At 38.3% G+C, this 20639-nt stretch overlaps 1 protein-coding gene across 13 annotated transcripts in view; it reads left to right on the forward strand.

The window, feature by feature from the left end:
- Positions 1-20639, forward strand: part of CTNND2 (catenin delta 2) — a 944995-nt gene that overhangs the window by 321210 nt on the left and 603146 nt on the right. For all 13 annotated transcript variants that reach the window (XM_032278818.1, XM_032278821.1, XM_032278825.1 and 10 more), the window contains one exon: positions 18291-18403. In XM_032278818.1, the coding sequence (XP_032134709.1) occupies positions 18291-18403 (113 nt within the window). The remainder of the gene's footprint in view (positions 1-18290; positions 18404-20639) is intronic.

Here is a 20639-nt window from a genome sequence, read left to right on the forward strand (position 1 = left end):
TGAGATCACAGAATTAAATGAGCACAGGATTTTGAACCCATTTGTACTTAACTGAAGCTGACCCTCCCTCCTTCAGCCTTCTTCTGTCCAGTGGCATGGCTCAATATAAGCATCTCACTTAGATTTTAGAAAACCCTCCTAGATTTCCACCTGTTCATAGACCCCTCTCACTGCACATACCTCTTTGTTTTAGGATTTACCTCCATCCAGGTGCTCCAGGCACTTTTCCCTTACAACAAACTTTTTGACCCACTGATCAGCATAGAGCTAAGAATGACAGTGGGTGCTGTGGGAACTACTGGTGTCAGAATTCCCAGGGCAAGTGTTATAAATGCAGCTTCCTGACTCAGTTGTATTATGGTTGCATAGAGGCTACACCCATCCTAAGGAGAGCAAGTAGAGTCTATCCCTGTCAATTTTATGTGAGAGCTCACTGTTTGCAATCATTTTTAGAAGGAAGCCAGAGAAACTTTATCAGCCTTGCTTAAAAGTAGCATTCATGTCTTTGAGAAACTTTAAGAAAATGTGGGTTTTCATTAGATACAACATTCTTAGTGTATTTCACGAGGTGTGAAATAGGCCCCTTCGTTGTAGTGTGGAGGAAATAATACGAGATTGGTGGTCAGGGGCTGTTTTCTGTGCTGGCACCACTGCATTCCGATTGTATGATTCTAAGAAAAGATCCATGTGTTTTGAATATAACTTTCTCTGAGTAACAGTAGTGACATTCTTATCACTGTGGTCCAGGCTCCGTGTGATCTTCTGTATGAACTGTGTGGTGTCTTCCTCTTCTATCTGTAGAAGAATATTTTACTGGAGCAAGATTAGGACTGAAAATTTCCATATGTAAAGCTTTATTTTTTGATGATGTGTTGATAATATATTATTTACCTTAGGTGGATATTCACAATTTTTGAAGGCTGAAGGCTGTAGGAATTTAAAGTTACAAGATGAATATTCCGCCCAAGGAATACACTGGTGTTACTTCAGTGAGCTTGATGCTGTCACCAGAATATCTGTCAGCATTCATGTGGTGCCAAAAGGTGTAGTTCAGTGACTGTCATCCTCCATTTCCTTCTTTGTCTCTTCTTTCTTTGTTTTGGTTTTTGGTGTGTTTATTTCCTAAGCGGGGCAACATATTTTGAGAAAGAGCAATGGGATAGAATCGGGTCCTGCTCTGGCGTGAACTTCATTGCATGTCATTTTCTTTTCCCTCTTATGTCCCACATGGGCTTTAAAGCTTCTCATTCTAGTTACTTAATCTCTCTCCACTTCAGTTTCCATAACTGCAAAATTAAAAGCTTCTATTCTATGATCCCTTCCAAATGAGTAGGAATTTATTGTCTGCCATACAGGGGCTTCCCAGTGCTGGGTTAGGGTATACTCCAGCTGTAGTGCAGATCAGATTAGCAGCAATGGGCTCTCACTTGGGTCCCTGGCCTATCCTGTGTGGGTGTCTCATCCACTGGTCTCCAGCCTTTGTTAATCTCACTTGTTGGTCAGTAAAAGTCTTCTGAGTAAGACCATCCATTATATGCTCATTTATTTATACATGATGCAAATACTACTGTACTGACCTTCATGTTAGAAAATATAATAAAAACTAAGTTTTAAAAGCTGAGAACAGTACATTTAAATGTAAGTTCAGACCTTCCCTTCCCATACCCCACTTCAGAGGCAACTGATGCTCCTACTAACTAAGCTGCATTGCTGAGAAAATTGTAAGGAAGTTAACAATCACATCTGAAACCCAAGATATGAGAAATAGGTAATTTATAAACTTAGACATTTATCCTTGTAAGACCCTCTGTCTTCATTATTACTGCAGTTGGGGTCAACCAGAGATGACAGTTATATAAATTTGAATGATTGCTCTTGGTTTGCAGATGAGTCCATCACCAGCAGCCGCTCTGCAGACAGGGAGCCAATAAGATAACGTTGACATCACAGTGCAGTCGATGTAGGGACTAGAAAACAATCCAAGGCATTTGCTGATCTGTGTATGCTGATGACATGTAGTAGACACATGTTTATATATCCCTTTGGATATGCTGTTGAATAGATCGCTGTCAACCTAAAAAAGAGTCTGTGGCAAAGCATTGATCTATGTGCTTTCTATTCAAACCTATAATCAAAGACTTGGACTAATGTCTTCAAAGCAAGCTATAGAATTTGCAGGTTACATAGGGCTAAGAAAATATGCATGTGTTTGATACAGAATTCTGTTTCAAGAAGAACATACAATGCTGAAAAATATGAGACAAAAAAGAAATTAAAATGTGGGATACATGCCCCACCTTGTCTGCAGGTTCGAAGATACCAACTGAAGAGTCTGTAGTGTAGGTAAGTCTGGTTTGATGGGCTCAGAAAAAAGAAAAATTTTCGTAGTTGGATTCAAGTTTTCTATAAAGCAGCTACTTCATAATGGGAAGAAAGCTACTGTAACCTTAAGTTGTATTATTGGAAGTTTAATTTCAAAGTTATAAGAAAAGTGTTTCTTTTAGACCATATGTGAAATCATGTATAAATTGTTGGATATTTTGAGTTGTGGAAGAGGGCATCAAAAACAAGAGGACAATGCAAAGGTGTGACCAGAGGAGGGACTTCTAAAAACAATGAGGAAACCACTGAACTGCCCATTTGAATTACGGAAGAGAAGATGTGGTTTTCAAAGTTTACTGTGTCAGTGAAAAAGTCAGTGTCATGCTTTGGTAAATTAGAAGCCAGAAGTAGAACAGAAGGCAGAATCATTTTATTTTTTATAAGAAAACATGCTATGAATTTGATTACCAGAGCTGTCATTCCGTGGAATGGTATGGATTGGGGTTTGAACTGCTTTCCGTGTTACCTTTCACTGAGAAACTGCTGGAGGAGAGGCTGACTTTTGAGAAGGATGATGAATTAAATGACTTTCTAGAACCCATCCACATATAAAATTCTGTAAGACTTTAAGATAGTGTCTCTTGATTGATTAGAAGTAGATGAGGTTTAGATATGTAAACTTTTAGAAAAGACGTAATGATCTATGTAGTACCCATTTTTCTGCATGCTAAGATTTCTGCAAGTAAGATGTGAAACTTGAAAACACTGCCCAAGTGAATAATGTACACTTAAGACAGAAAAACAATAGGAGAGTTAGATTATTCACATAAATATGCATTCATTCTTTACATGAAACTCCATGAAAAATACCTTATATACTGAATATATGTTTCCTCACCTAGCATCAGGTTAACCATGGATAGTATATCCCTCCATTTCCCCATCTGTAAAACAGAAATAACAATATAATAACGGTGATATTATTTCCTGAGTCCCTAAAGAGTAGTCAGTCCACTATGGGAAAAGAAGGAGGACATTGCTTTTTTGGGGGAAAAATAGCCTATTAAAACATGTTCTCCATACTGAGATAGTAGGATAGGGTTTAAATCATTGGGTGTAACTAAATATAAGGTCTGCAGTATTTATTAGATATGCATGCTTTGTTGACTGTTTAATTTCTGAGTAGACTATTGCTTCTCCCACTTGAATAGCAAGGGAAAATTGTTTGGGAAAAAACTGGCCCAATATGTAGGAAACAGCTGCTGGGATGATGCACAGCTTGCTGCTGGACGCTGCAGCCAGGGAGGCCAGTGGTGATCAGCCCGGCCCTCTCTATCAGGTAAAACTGCAGTTGATGGAAATTACCGTCCCCAGTTTCAGGGGACACAAAGATAATTTGGTTGTTCCTATAAAGGCATAAACAAAATATTGGCTAAGCACAGACAGATGTTAAGGTTACACTTTGTACATGAATTCGTGTACTTGAATTCGCTTTAATGGAGTTGAGCTTATGGTGTAAGATCTTGCAGCTCATTATAACTAAGTTGTTGTGGGCTGCTAATTTGCTGGAAGCTGCTGTGTCATGAGCAAGCCCAACTGCCTTGATGGATCTCCTGGTAGTTAATATGGATTAAATGTGAATCTTTTATTTTTTCCCCTGTGGTCTCACATAATGATATTAGCTTGTCTACGGTGTGACAAATTCAGTGTACGAAGAGCATCTGGTACACTATTCTTTGTGACTGAAAATAAGCCTGCAAACTTGATAATGCACATTCATTAAGATACTTCTGCACGTTGGAGTGATACAGACGGTTGATGACTGTGGAAGGAATCTGTTGGTCACAGTTCATTTTGCTCCAACTTATATAAACAATTTCAATGGTGGTACGTTTATCACTGCTTCATTCTTACAAGTTCTTGTTTCATTAGCAGGATGCAAATACGGATCTATCCTTTGCTCGGCTGTACTTAATTTGTTCCCCACAGAGGAATTTTAAAAAGGAAAAAAATAATGAAAAGAACTAAAATCTTCACAGCTTGAAGATAGGTTTAAATTCAGTCTTTTGAAGTTGATCTGAGAACGGATCACACTGCAATGTTCAAATCATTAAGCTGCTTTAGTAAAGAGAGTATTTAATTGAATGCACAGTATTGTAAGAAATGAACAGTAAAATCAATCCTGTTGTCCCACATGGATTTAAATAAGTTAATATAAGAATGCTCATGTTTTAAATATATTGCTTCCTAAGCAGCAGAGAAATATATTTCTCAGATGAAACAAAAGCATTGACATGCATGCATATATTACATACCTTATCAAGAATGGGAAAGACCAGTGGGCCAGCCATCTCTCATATCCCACTAGCTGAGTGATCCTGAATTATTCACTTAACCTCTCTGACTGCCAATTCACTTTACCTCTGTGATTACCAGTTTACTACTTTTTTTATTTTTTTAAATGGAGTCTCGTTGTGTCACCCAGGCTGGAGTGCAGAGGCACGATCTCAGCTCACTGCAACCTCTGCCTCCTGGGTTCAAGCAATTCTTCTGCCTCAGCCTCCCAAGTAGCTGGGACTACAGGCATGCCACCATGCCTAGCTAAGTTTTGTATATTTAGTAGAGACGGGGTTTGACTATGCTAGCCAGGCTGGTCTCGAACTCCTGACTTCTTGATCCACCCGCCTTGTCAGCCTTGATCTGCTGGGCCTCCCAAAGTGCTAGGATTACAGATGTGAGTCACTGTACGCTGCCCATTTCACTACTCTACACAGTGGATTCTACTTCATTTCCTAAATGTATCATTGCTTCATTGTGAAGATAAAATAGAATAGCAATATAGCTGTTATTATACAAATAGTAAAACTATTATGCTATTACATTAGGATATGTTATTTTAATAATAATCCCCTCTTACTTGATGTCATCCCTGTGGTAACCTCAGTCCCCTCAATCAACGGTAGATGTGACAGCAGCAATTAAAAATCCACTCTGGAGGTAATGAAGAACAAGAGCTATGAAAAATAACACACAAAATGGGTAGAAAAAATTGTCAACAGCATAAATGATGCAGAAGAAAATGAGACTGTTTTTTAGGCTGTAAGAGCCCATATCTACTGGTGTCCACAACCCCAGTCGACTTTATTGTGCTCATCTAATTATGAAAATGCTCTACAGTTGACAGGGGTATTTAGGGACCAGCAAACCAACATCCTTGCAATGCAATGTAGTACATGATCCATGTTTACACTGTTGATCCTCAAATGTCAAAAACATAGTCAAACTTTTTTAACTGTTTTCTTTTAGTGAAACACATGAATTCCATAAAATTTCAAAGGATTTCTTATTTGGAGTATGGACATAGATGAGATGGTGCATCTCAGGATCGTTGTTGAATATCAACCTTTTACTTATGTTAGCCTTCCGATGTAATTTGCCTGATAGTAAATTTGTCCCTAACTCCAATCAGATGGAACTCTAATTGCTCTCTGAAACACATCCACATGCATTCAGTATTTGTCCATGTCTGTGCTTAAATGCCTGCTGTTCTTTGCGTCTGGAATGACATCCCTTTGACATGGCCAAATAATAACCTCTCATTGTGCGTCTCAAGTATCAGTTCCTGCGTGTGACGCTGCCCTCCTTCTCCACACACCCTTCCATCCTTTCTAAGGGAAAGTCATCTTTGAAATTCATTTATATCTCATAATTTAGCATTTTACTTTGCATTCTGTTTCATGATGTGTCGATTTCAATGATTTTATTAGACTTAGAACTGTCAACAGGACCCACTCCTGAATTAATTTTATGGTCATACCTTCCCTGACCATGTCATTCAGCACCTTGCAGAATGCTTTGCACGTAAGCGTCTGTTGCCCTCCCGCTATTTTACTTATTCATTCCATAAATGTTGATTTCTTATGTAATATGTGATAGGATACTAGAGATATGGATGAAGAAGATAGTGTTACTCTTGCCTTGAAATAAAACATGATGATAAGTCAAAAATATTTGGAACTTGTGATAAACTGCCAGGCAAAGTGTGAAAGGCACAGTACGCACCTGTGATCATTGTTAGTGCGAAGTTGGGTGCTCTGTTGGCATTTCATGTATGCACCAGAAAAATCTGATACTGTGGTATTTAAGAGAAGTTCAGCAGCAGTACCACCATATTGTTGGAGACAAATTTTGATTTCCAGTGGTCAAATTAGATAACTCCCTGGGAATTATCAAGCCAGCGAGGAAACTGGAAACATTTCCTAGTCTTGAAATACTGATAGACACTCACCTCTCAAAGAGCTACTGAATTCTAAAATTCATTAGAACATTTTATATTAGGAAGAAGGTAGAAAATGGATTATTCTGCTAGGAAGGAGCTAAATGATGAGAAAATAAATTATTCTGCCATGCATTGATGTAGGATAAAAGTATCTGAAAGTGTCAATTTTATGATTGAGTCCATTTTTCTTAATGTAGATTTCACAGTTTGGACAGAGAACTTTACAGCTAGGATGATAGATAGCAAGTATCTACTGATGCTTTTCTGAAATATCAGAATAGTGTTCTTCCTCACCCTGAAAAGTTTTGCATACATTTCTTGGTGGCCAATAAAGGGAGTATATCTTTGAAAATGCTCTCATCTTCTAATATAACTGTATTGGAATAAGTAACCTTTTAAGATTATATATTTGTATATAATTATATATTTTTATTATATATAATATAATTATATATTATATATATTCATATATAATTAATCTTAATTGTATATAATTATATCACTATATTTTATATAAGAATATGTTAAAAATTAATTTTTATTCTTTGGTAATAAGGACCCACTCAAACATTCTAAATATATGAGTGGCATAATCACAGTTGGTATTTTTAAAGAAAATTTTTTGGCTGTACTGTGAAAAACAGATTGAAAGCAAGTATGAACAGGGTCAGAGATTAATTAGGATACTGAGTTTAGGAATCTGGGTAAGAGATGCTTGTGGCCAAAACTGGAGGGGTATCAGTGCATCACTCAGTGGGCAGATTGGAGATGGTTTCTTGTGTATGTCTGGAGAGGACAGAGTCTTGAAAGATATGCAAATCTGTGGATCACGCAATTTGGGCAAATGATACTTTGATTCTGTGAGATAGGAAAATGAAGACGTGGGGTAGGTTTGTAGGATTTGGTTGATTCTGGTTTTGGATACTAACCTCTAGGTTTTGGGAATGAATGTCAGTGGGCCAGTTGAATAAACACCAAGAACTAGTCATTGAGGCTTTGGGAATAGATGAGCTTGTTCAGAGAAGGTATAAGAATCACAAGGAGGATGGTGGCTTAAGAGAGGAAGAGACAGCCACAGAGGAAAATGAGAGGGTCAGCCAGAGAGATGGGAAAGAAAGCAAGAGGTGGTGTGTTGGAAACCATCAGAAGAGTTTGTGCAGGAAGGAACAAGAGACCAACAAAGTAAAATGCCGATACCAGGTCAAGTCAGGTACATGATGTTTGCTGATAAGAGCATGTATAATTATTCCATTGATATGGATATTTAGCTATTTAAGTTTCCACAAAGAGCATTGAGTAAGAAAGGGTAAACATCATCCTTTGTCACTCAAATATTTCTGTTCTGACTAATTATTCCTAAATCATGGTTAAGTTATACAAAATATGTATAATGATGACACAGAGAGTTGGGAAGGGAGAGAGAGAGTGAGTGAGCAGTTCATGGAAAAATATCATTGACTAGAAATTCTACATCAGAACTGCTATAAAAGTGATTTAATGTTGTCTTTTAAGTTTCCCAGATCCATTTTGTGAGTTTGTGCTTCATGACTGCATACATTCTCATATGGATGCAGATGTTATTTGTTGAGGTCAGTTAAGGCATCCATCCCCTCCATGCATCTATTCCACATGTATTGAGAGTACACTTACTCTCAATAGATGAGAAGGTAGATGAGAAGAAGGTGATAATGCAAAAGCGTGATCCCTGCCATCGAGATGTGTATGGTCCAGAAGAGGAGATATGTGTAGAACTAACAGAATTCAGGATAGTGTTTTTGGTGCTGTGAGAGTGGTGGACAATTCTTCTCAGGCACTGAGATTGAGGGTGAGGTCAGAAATGTATGTATATAGAACAAATGGCAACTGAATAAACTAATGTGATTCATCACTGTAAAATTGCAAGGCAAAGGCATTTTCACTAGACTTGAGGAACAAGTAAAGGATAGAGAAGAGGAAATGGATATTTGGAGCAGTGAGTGAATGAATGCAGATTAAACACATGCAAAGCCCGTTTGAGGAAATGCAAGTCATCGATCTTGGCTGAGCCTAGGGTTCTGGTACTTTGTCTTTCACACTTTGCATATGGGAACGCTGCTCTCTCTACTATGGTGTAAGTAGAGCAAAGACGTTGATGCATGCCTCCTCCCTGTCTTCATTGCCCTTGTTTGGTATATCTGAGTTTGACAGTGCCTCTCTTAAAAGTTAAGGGCCATTATTCGAAGGAATTATTTCTGTTGTAGTGTGAACTTGGAACAGTACAGTAAGTATCATTCTTTCTATGGTCGGACATAATAATTCTAATATTTTATTTCCAGGCCGGCAAGGAAAACTAAAATAAAAGAGTATGAAATGATGAGCTATAGTTCTTCCTCGTTAAAGAAATTTGTGCTATTATTTTGGCTGTATTGTTCCTGACTATGTAGCCTTCATTAAAACAGTGGAAATAAATGTTCCTAGAGTTTGGAAGCAATGGGTTTCTGTACTGTTAGTGTGGGTTCGACTTCTTGTTACAGTTCCAGCTTATCTTTGGGAAACTACTTAACATCGCTAATTCTGAGATGTCTCAGACAATGAGATGCCTACCACATAGAGTCAGTGTTGGAATGAATAAGTTAACGCATGTAAAACACTTAACAGAATAAGGCACATGGTAAGTAAATATTTAAAATCTTAACTGCCATTATGTGCTATTATCATAAGTAGAACAATCATTCCCAAGCAGGTAAGGTCATAATAATTACTCGTAGAAAATTTTCAGAATGCACACGCTGGGCTCTATTACCTACACATTTGTGTCTTTACTTCTGGGGGAATGAACCAGGCATTTTAAGCAGTTCTAGAGATTACTGTGATATACTTTAGAGTCACCAATATAATATCCCTACTAAATTTTTAAACATAATGGAATTGTACATCATCTTAAAATACCAAGAAATGTAGCCTTTGTTAATTCATGGCGTCCTGTCCTCTAGTGAATTAGATAAACTGTATTAAACATACTTTATTTGGCTAACAAGGCATTTGGCAAGAGAAAATGGCAGAGCAAAAGCAGATGGAGCACTGCGGAATGAAGGAGTTGGTGAGAAAGAGATGTTTCGTTATATTTTTATGTTATTGAATGTGTTCTGGAAAGGTGCTTATGATTCTGTTTCCGAGTCCTGATTCCTGTCATCTGCTGCCTTGCTGGGTAACCCAGGATGACACTGTCATTGTTTAAAACATTAATCTGTCAGTTTCGTAAACTTTCACAGACAGCTCTTTGCCATAGTTTCTGACTCACCAATGAGGTCTACACGGCTTTACAGTTGACATTGATTTGTTCCATTCCATCCTGACATCATGGCTTGTTCTTCCCAGATTTGTTGGACACTCTGCTCTAGGCTTCCAATTATTACCCTGTCATTTGTGCCACTTTCCCTTCAGACTTGGCTTGGCAGCATGTCTCAGTGGTATAAAGTTAATGTTGCCAAGAGGTGTGGCCATAGAGTCAACTCGTCCATGCAAAATGGGAATTAAAAGTGATGGAAGAAAAAAGATCACCCAGGCATATTTGATGGTATTAATTGTTGGTCAATACAGAGACACAAGACACCAGGCAGCAGGAACTCACCTACCAAGTGGGAAACCAGGACAGAGAAACCACAGTTCTGTACCTCGATCCTCTCCCAGGTAGAACATCTAAGGAAAAATTTACACAATTATAATGACCAAAATCTACTTTCTTATTAAGTACTTTAGAACACTTGAAGAGTCATTTTGCTCTGTTATTGCAAATGTTGTCACTAAGTCAGACACCATCAAACCATTTAATCTTGGCCCCAGAAGAAATACAGCTTTGCTGTTTCATTCTTGTATTTTACATGTAGCGAACTCGATTGCGGTGGTGTTTGTGCATCTGAGAACCAGGTCTCATCTACAGACAGGATGGGCCAGACAGGTGGATAGTGAATGAAGTATGAGGGCTGTAGCGGGCCACTGGGGGAAACAGATAATTTGCTGAGACTCTGGCAGGAGCCAGTGGATATATTAGGCCGTGGTAAGTCATAGGAAAGGAGGAAGGAAGAGGTGAAGGTTGAGCAGAGGTATCTATCGGGTGGATGACATCAGACAGGTGGAGCCTACCATCCAGCAGGAACAGAAATGGTGTGGAGAGGCAGAATATCCTCCCCAGGAAGGCTGAATGGTCCACAGAATGCTTCTGTATAGGCCCAGACCTAGAGAAGAGTTTCTGTCTGTATTATTGACCCAGGGATTTGCTCAAAATAGAACCAGGTAGAACCCAAATCTCAGAAATAGAGGACACAACAGGAAAATGACTGAAACTTGAAGCATGGGACTTCAGACAGCCTTTAACTCTTTTTAAACAGGAACATGACCAGAACCTTGGTGTAGGATATGGTTATGCTTGGAAGCAGAGCAGAGGGACCAACCTTTGCCACTAGAATATTCCAGCTCAGGGATTCGGCAGATGGCACAAAGACCTGGGGTGTTTTAGGTTCACTCTGACTCCGAATGTCCTTGTTTGCATTGAGCTTGCCCAGTTATTTTAGAAGACGATCTGACTTCCAAATAAAGAAGAGGCATTGAATCCTTGTGTTAACCCCTGCTTCCTTGCCAAAATGGCAGTAAGACTTTTAAAAAGTTTATAAGCCCCTAAACATAGAGGGTGTGTAAATAAAAAACCATATTCATCAAGTTTGAGAGGCTACCAATTTTTAGAGTTACTTATAGCACTGTGAAGCAAGCAACAGTACTTCCAATAAAGAGTCACACGCTATCAATTGCAATTCATCCCAGTTCATGAGCTAGTAAACCTGGCGATACTAAAGTGTGAAAAATGTGTGACTTAGAATGGATAAAGTAAGGTAGATGGACAAAGTGGGAAATGACTCATTATACCCAAGGGCATGGAGTTCTAAGCAGTGGGGCAAGTTAAATCATAGACCAGTTTACACAGGAAAATCTCTCAAAGGCACGGGGTGTGGGTGCCTGGGGCATGAAGTACATCCATAAGCCACAGAGATTGGCTGAACACTCACTTAGATTCAACTAGACCTCCAAATTCCCTACCCCACCATAGCAAAAACTAAAGGCATATTCTCTGGAGGGGGTGAAATGAAATTAAGTCTTTTGACTTGGAGACCACAAGAAAAAGTGTTAAAAGTGGTATTGAATACAGTTCTAAATTTTGAGACTCATCCCTCCTCAACCTTGCTCAGCTTTGTGCAAAAAGAGCAGACAAATGTTTACGATCAAAGCTGGAGCTAGGAAGAGCCTTTTCAGGGGATTCCCTGTGATGTTCTGCACCCAGTGGTTCTCCTGGAAGGCACAGCTAACAAGCCCCACTCATGCAGGTGCTCATACAAGAGGTCAGTTCTTTCACCCTGACACTCACACATGAGCAGACTGCCAGGGAAGTTGAGATACCTTCAAAAATATGTATTAAAAACAAACAGAAAATCATAAAACAGGAACTATGCAGAGAGAAGAAAGCAAACACGACAACATTAATATTGTGTAGAAAGAAAAGAGATGATTTTACATTCATAGAATAAATACCAGATGCTAATTAAAATAGTCGAAGAATAGAAACTAGCTCTGAGAAGCTAAAAGCATATAATAGCAATGAATCATTCATTAGGGACTCACATGATTAAATTGAGGAACCTTTCCAGAAAGTAAAATAGAAGATAAAGAAACAGAACAAGATAAGAATACTAAAGGAAGAAACCTTGAGGACTACATTTTAGCATTTGAATAACGAGGGTTGAAGAAAAAACAAGAGAAACAAGAGTAACAAGAAAAATTTGAAAGGAGGAGAAAAGCAATAAAAAATTTTCAGAAGAATTGCTTAGAATAAACAATAGGTTTTTGATTAAAAGGTCCCTAAATAAATAGATCACTAAATATGCAGCAAAAATGTCTAAAAATAGAGATATCAAGACATGTCGCCACAAAACCTTAGAATACTAGGGACAAAGAGAAGAAATAACATGTTTCCTGGGAGAAAGTAATCACAGATTTCATTTAAAAAAAAAAAAAACCTGAAAGTTTTCACACTTCGTAGCAGCAACATTGGAGAGTAGAAGATAAAGAAACAAAAAAATCGCTGTCTCAAAACCCTGAAGTGAAATGATTTCCAGCCTGGAATTCTCTATTTCTTTACCCATTGCTATTATTCACTAAGTATGAGTAGAATAAAAACATGTAAAGATGTGCAGAGCGTCAAAACATAATGCCTCCCATTCATTCTATTTCCATGTATCTGGAAAGACATTTTCTGCCAGGAAAGGAAATAAAGTAGGAAAATGAAGAAGACAACTTGTAGAGGAGACAGGAATCCACAGAAGAGAGGCATGAAGATGGAGACCCCAGAAGACAGCTGTGCCAAGAAGGCAGCCAGGCCAGATTGGAGCAGGTCAAAAAACTCCAGGAGAGATTTCTTCAGTAGCTGATACTGACATGTTATTTCATGTGTTTGTGTTGAGAGAAGTTTTATACAAATTGGAGGATTTGGGGGTTTGATTAAGTCTGTAGACAACTGAGCAAAGGAACAAAAACTCCACGTTGTTAACTTAGGGAAAACAAAATGTTGTATGTGAATGGAAATAAAACTGTACAAAAAATAGCATGTGCCTCTTGTCTTAGTCTGTTCAGGCTGCTATAACCAAATACCATAAATTGCATTGCTTATAAATAGCTGAAACATTTCTTAACAGTTCTGCAGACTGGGAAACACAAGATCATGGCACAGGCAGATTTGGTGTCTGGTGAAGGCCCATTTCCTGGTTCGTCCTTTCACCTCCCAAAGTCCCTGACTCCTAATATCCTCAATTGAGGGTTAGCATTTCAACACACGAGTCTTGGGCAAGGTATGGAGACACAGGCATTTAGACCATAGAAGTGAATAAGCCTCAATACTGTTAAGACTTAACAATTGTACATTTTTATGCTTCCTCAAATCTGGCTCGTACCATCCCAACAAATGCTACAGCACAAAGTTAAGTAACATATTTACTGAAGGAAGTAATGAAACTATGAACATGAATTTTTTAATTTCAGTTTCATACTAAGTTAACTAAGTCCATTTAATGAAACCAAATAAATCATCAATTTAGACTCTTTAGGAAAAGTTATAAATTATTTGATAATTTTTCTTGTAATAACCCGAATGTATTATTATATGGGACAATAATATGCTATTCTAGGATGAAACCATTTAAACCTGGGTCTTTGTACATTTTAGTGAACTTTTGCATCATGTCTCCAATGCTTTCATGAATATTTATGATCTCTTACATAAATTAATTTCTACATAGTGGGAAGATTTAGGCTCTCTAGCATTGCTCTGCTTTTTGTTATAACTTTTTTTTTTTTTAACCATTGGATGTCTTCTCCAAACCACCAGCTACACTAAATTCCCATGAAATCTTAATGTCTCTGGGCAGTCTCTGTATTACGTTTTTTAGAGCCTAATTTACATCACCATTTCTCCACCGGAATTACCCAAGAGAAGACCATACTAGTAGTCCTTTGCACAAGAATTACTCTTCTATTTATTTTCTTGGCTTCTATTGTTTCTTCTACCTTGCAAATCTATATAACCTTTAAAGATATTTCTTCTTCTTTCTTTACAGTCTCGCCTTCACTGAATTAATTTAATAGTACATATTTACTTGTAACCAGAATTACAAGTTTTACTAAATATAATTTACATACTTCTAATTTTCCAATTAACTTCTTGTGTACTCACCTGCCCTTATTGGCAACATCTCTCTCTTGAATGCTGTTCCATCTCAAATTTTCCTAGAAACTCAGCAGCTTATTCATTCCTGAGAGGCCTCTCCTCCCTCAAACCCCAAACTATGTTAGAGATGGATGCTGTCATCTTTCCAGTTACCCCACAGTTTTAAGTATCCTCTAGTGCAATAGAATCTCATCCATTCTTGTGAAGGTGCTCTGTCTTCTCTAGATGCCTTTAGGCCACAAGAATGTCTTATACTAAGAAGAAAAAGCAATCCTCAATTGAAAAATCAATCAGTCATTCCAAGTTAAAGAACTTTCATCCTGGCTCTTCTTGTTCCCATTCACAAGCTCAGTTATGTACTCCAAAGAGAATACCATTCCAGGGCAGGGTGGTTACATCTTGATAGATCCCAGCCCCAGTGGTATGCCAAGGCCAAAACAGTTTTACCTGTAAGCCATAGACCCTTGGCTTGGGGTAAAGTAGGAAATGATTGCCTTGAGAGAGTTTCCCCACAGCAGTGCAGAAAGGAGGAACCCTGGCATGGCCTGAGTAGTTATGACAGTGCTAAGAGTCCAGGGAGTTCATGGGTCCAAATATCAGAAAGGCAATCTGCCCCTTTTCATATTCAGCAGACAACTGAGCATCCCTTATATGTAAGGAAACTACCAGAGGCCAGAGAAAGAACCATCTGAAAGAATGTGAGGAAATTGTGCCTGGTACTCACAGAGAGCTGGGAATGTATGCCAGCACCCACCAGCCAAGCTGGGAGACCCCAGAGTCCATGGAGAGTTGAGTCTCAGAAGTGTCTTGCCTTGGTAGGGCAGGATGATTAGCACTAGACTACATGCTGTTCTGTTCCCCTTAACAAATCTAAAGTGCAAGGCTCAGAAGTATCAAATTGCTTTTATATAACTTAATGTGCTTCATAACAGAGCTGAAGTCAATTACAGGAATACAAAGCTATCCAGAACCCAAGAAGGTAAAGTGAAAATGTCTGTGTTGAAAGATTATCACATCTCCAGAGGAGCAGAAGATATGACCCAGACTGGGGAGAAAAAAAATCAATCAGCTGAAACTAGCACAGATGTTAGAATTAACAAAATGATAATATAAGTATAGTCAGCACGTGCAGAAAGTTAAAGTCACGAAAGATACAAAAAAAATCTAAATGAAACTTCTAGAGATGTTTGATTCATCAGTGTCTGAGATAAATGTACACTGGATGGGATAAATGGTAGGTTAAGCACTGCAGAAGTAAAGCTTAGTTAACTCAAAGACACCAATAGAAACTACCCAAATGACATGCAAAAGGAAAAAAAGTTGAATTGCAAGAGAATCCATGAACTGTGGGACAATTCCAAGTGGCCTAAATTGCACTTAAGTGGAGTCATTGAAGGGAAGGAAATAGTGGAGAAGAGAAAAACAATTCTTAAAGAAATAATGGCTTAAAATGTTCAGATATAGTGGAATCTACAAAGCCAGAGATCCAAGCTCAGTAACCTAAGCATAAGAAACATGAAGAAAGCGACACCAAGCAACACGATCATTGAATTGCCCAGTGCTGCTGATGAGAGAAAATCTTAAAAGCAGAGAAAAAATAAAAAGGAACGCTATGGACATACAGAGAAATACAGTTAAGGATAACTGTATTTTTTTGTTGTTGTTAGAGCAAAAATGTCATCCAAAATGAGAGAATCAGATACATACCTTTTTAAGATCTGTCAAGACAGAAGACTTCTTTACCCAGGGAACTGCACCAGAAGAACAACTCTAAGGTTTTTCCTTCAGAGGGAAGGAAAATGAAGCCAGATGCAACTACAGATCTGCATGAATGGGTGAAGAGTCCTGAAATCTGACTGAGTGCTGGGAAGGAAGCTCACAAATGAGAAAGCCATCTCCCATTGTCACCCCTCCTGTGAGACTGACAAGAGGTAATGGAGAGGTCACAGCCTGAAGCACGGATGCCCAAGAGCAGCATCTGTCCTAGCAGAAGCCCCAGGTTTATGAATTCTGATTCCAATGGCTGCACAGTTTCACCATGTTGAAATTCTGTAACACAGGAATGTGGGCAGCAAATTAAAGTACTTTAGATGCTGCAAAGAATGAATTTCCATCAGCCTGTGAGGAGTTCTGTAGTGTCTTTGAGTATTATATTTTTAAAAGTGTTATTAATTTAGAAGTATGAGTGGGCCCACCACTGTGGGAGGTTGAGGTGGACGGATCACGAGGTCAGGAGTTCAAGACCAGCTTGGCCAATATGGTGAAACCCCATCTCTACCAAAAATACAAAAAAAAAAATTAGATAGGTGTGGTGGCGAGCACCTGTAGTCCCAGCTACTCAGGAGGCTGAAGCAGAAGAATCTCTTGAACCCAGGAGACAGAGGTTGCAGTGAACTGAGATCACACCGTTGCACTCCAGCCTGGGCGACAGAGCGAGACTCCGTCTCAAAAACAAAAAAGTATGAGTTGATTTCCTGTTATACAGAGAGACTTAAGTCACAATATGTTAATAAGTCTAGAAATGAAAAATCTTCCAGTAGTTGGATATTATGAAAAGGAATTGCCAAAAAGAAAAAAAGCAGTAGAACTTTGAGAAGAAAGAGAAGTTAGATGCGTAAAATACATTCAGCAGAGGTCTTATTAATTTCTTACCTATAATACTTGATGACCTTCAGAATACGTAAGAATAAAAGTTTGAGGTTAATAAAATGCTTCCTCGGTTTTAGCGCCTTAAATGGAAAATTAAGCTCTCATTTGCAAAGTGTCTTTTACTTCGATTCTCAAAATCATGTCACACATTAAAAAAAAAAATCTTCACCTATGGAAAAGAGCCAGGATATTTTTAATGTAATAGGGGACACACCAGATTCTACTTTTTAAATATCTCATGCAAGAGTATGCTGGGGTAGCAAGTAAATAAAATCTTATGTTCTGGAAAGATACATCCCTGCACGCTTTCTGAGGTTAAAATCTCCAAAACTGACTCCTAAGCTATTTTTCAGTATGAGAAAGCTAAAGCATTCTTGTTTCTCATCCCCAAAACATGACTGTTTATACAATTTTTTTAAAGGGTATTAAATGTGATGTTGTAAAAACTTTCCCTGCCATTTCTTATTAAAATACATGATTTTCTCTGGTTATTTTTAGTTTTTAAAACACCTACATGTATGGGAAAAGGAAGCATAAGTACTAAAACATGGTACAAAAGTCCTGTAGTTGGAACAGCTGAGATTTTTGAAGTTCTGATTGAATTTTTTGTTAACTTTTTTGACAGTGGATTTGAGGCAGCTTTGTAGAAGCATTTTTCTTTGGTTCAGTTGTCTATTTTTAAGGCAATACATCAAATATCTCAAAGGTTATCCACTTAGTAATGAGGCTGTATAGAATTGATATTATTGTCATTCTGCTGGAATGCAAAGATATGAAGAGTGTGGATTATAAAGCATTATTTGCTTTAATCTATAATATGTAAGTAATATGAAGAAAACATTAGTATACAGTACAGAGTCGGCCAGAAGGCCAGTAGGGAATAAACGCAATACTCTGAAAGATAATTGAAAACTGAACTATTCTCTAATTAAATGCTATACTTGTGGTGTCAGGAGTATTGGTGTCTGCCGGGTGCTGACCATCTGACAAAGACAGCACAGGAAAATTTTTCATGACAATATCTCCTTTAATCTTCATCTCCATCTTATTAAATAAGTATTTTAAGTCTGTTTTACAGAGTATGAAACTGATACTTACGTGATAACTTATCCAAAGTCGCACGGCCATCCGGCCACAAGTCTGTCTCACCTTCAAATCCTAGTTTTATTGCACATTTCTCACATTTGACATCTTGGAATATCCTATTTTCCCCCTCCACCGTCCTATCATTTTGGTCTTAATTTCACCTGTCATGTAGATGATTGAATTGGTCTTGTTGTGGGTTTCTTTCAGGAATTACAGTTTGAAAGGCTGACCCGAGAGCTGGAGGCTGAACGGCAGATCGTAGCCAGCCAGCTGGAGCGATGCAAGCTGGGGTCCGAGACTGGCAGCATGAGCAGCATCAGGTACTGGCGCTGCTCTGTTCATTGTCTGTGCTTTGAGTTGCCGCTGCGAGTAAATCGTGCTGTTTCTCTTCTTTCCAACCCAGCGGTGGAGTTGGAACATTCATTCAAATGTTGGAAAGAAATTGTAACTGGCCTGATTTAAGATGTTTAGAAGGTGTCCAAAGTGTCCTGATTTGTACTTGAAACTCTTTTAACAAAATTAACGCTTGCCCTGAATGCAAATTATACGTAATTTTAGACAAAGGAAGGCTTTGCATTCAGCCAGCTTGCTGGAAATCAGGAATTGCCAAGTCACAGTCTCCCAGTTTGAGTCTTCTTTTTTTTTTTTTTTCTAAATGATCCAGAGTTCCAGTTTCATGAAAGAAAAGTGAGAACATTCTGATGGAACCAGTATTGTTTGCTAATACATAATGCTGAGTTACAAAATTACCCCTTGAAGATTAGCCATATGTGCAATTCCCATGCCTAAAAATATTTACTCATTTATAAATATAAATGATTCTTCACTTAGTGATTAGCTTGAGATAATTAAACGTCTATTTTTAAAACCTACACTTTTTAGCCACTTGACCACAAAATAAAATTATCTTCCTTAGAACCAAGCTTTCGTAAGTATATGTGTGCATAAGAGACATAGGTTTAACTTCCATTTTTCAAAAACGCTCTTGTTAAATGATCTGTTTTGGGCACTCTACTGCATTTTTAGGGAGGAAACCAAAGCTGCTATAGCACATAAACTCCAACATTGCAGTGAACTTAACACATTAGCGGTTTGTTTCTCTCCAAGGTAGCCGCCTGAGGATACTTCCTCTCCATATAGTGACTCCGGACCTCTTTCTAACTTGATGGCCTTGCCATCCCCTATGGCTCCATCCTGAATTGCATCGTCAGTTGCATCACTGCACTCAGAGTCCATTAGAGAATATCAGTCACATGACCCCTGATAGATGGAAGTGGGGCAGGGTCCTGGGGTCAGCAGCCAGTCTACAGAAGCAGGAACATGAACTTGGTGGACTCTTAGCCACCTGCTGCCACAAAAGAATAAAAATATCTTTGTATGCGTTGCTCCAAAATTTTTTATCTTTGTAAAAGTATAACTTTGTAATTGGAGCATTACGTATTGGAGTCCCATGCTATTAAACTTTTAACATTGCTTAGTTTTTTTCTTTAAATAGAAAACACTGCACTCTGTGTTGTTAAGTGGGGTTAACCACATGGATGGAATATCATTTTTCATTACAAAACCTTATTTAGGATACGTGGAAGCATCTGCTTCTGCATCCAAATGTCTAGGTATATGTTGCTACAAATACGTATAACGTGGTGTGTTAAACTCATCACAGACTTGCCTGACCATCCAGATTAACCAAAGCAGGATGGATAATGAAAATGAAAAGTCAATTGTGTTCATTTGAAGCTGGTTTTGTAAGTTCGACTAATTGAAGTCGGTGAATTTAGGAAGAGAGAAAAATAACAGCTCTAAGTGTGTTTTTGCTTTACTACATCGAATTTTGTATATATGAAGTAGTTCCTGTTAAAGCTGAACCTCTGAAAAGCTAAGGCTGCCAGATTTTATAGGTCCACATGCACCATTGAATTGACATCCAGTTAGCTTTGAAGGCTGTTGTTTCACTATTGGTCTGGTTTACCTTTTCAATTCATGTTCCTAATCTTTCTGTGTGACATTTTTTCATGCTGTACACCTTTTACATGATTTCACCCAACCCCAGCTCCTGGTAGGAGCAGGTCTAGGGAACTGTGTAGTAACCTGTGCATCAATTTCCACTTCCTGATTGGACCGTAAATGGACCTGACCAGACTGTGAGTAACCGGGCTCTTACTCTGGAGGATATGAAATAAGCAACCCAAAGTCTGTGATATACAATAGTGGGTGCTTGGCAATGGTGGCCATAGTGGCTTGTGTGCTACTGGAGGACTCTGCAGTGGCAGTGAGCCTCCCAACAGAGAAGCCATATGGTCCTGAAAGACAGTGAGACCGGTTTAGTTTTCATTAGGAAAACTTGCCTTTCGTATGTTACATTTCATGAAATCATCTGCTACCTTCCTAAAACCTGTCCCCTTCCATCATTTGATTTGTCTCAAGTTGATTTCATTTATTACATCCAAAGTGTCTTGTATAAAGTACATCACTGAATTCCAGATTAGAAAGAAAAATTATACCATGACAACTTTTGGTTCTTTACACTGTGTCTTGTATGTCTAGCTCACAGCTTAT

This window comes from Sapajus apella, unplaced genomic scaffold, assembly GCF_009761245.1.
Source record: "Sapajus apella isolate SASKATOON/1434 unplaced genomic scaffold, GSC_monkey_1.0 scaffold11, whole genome shotgun sequence".
NCBI lineage: Eukaryota > Metazoa > Chordata > Mammalia > Primates > Cebidae > Sapajus > Sapajus apella.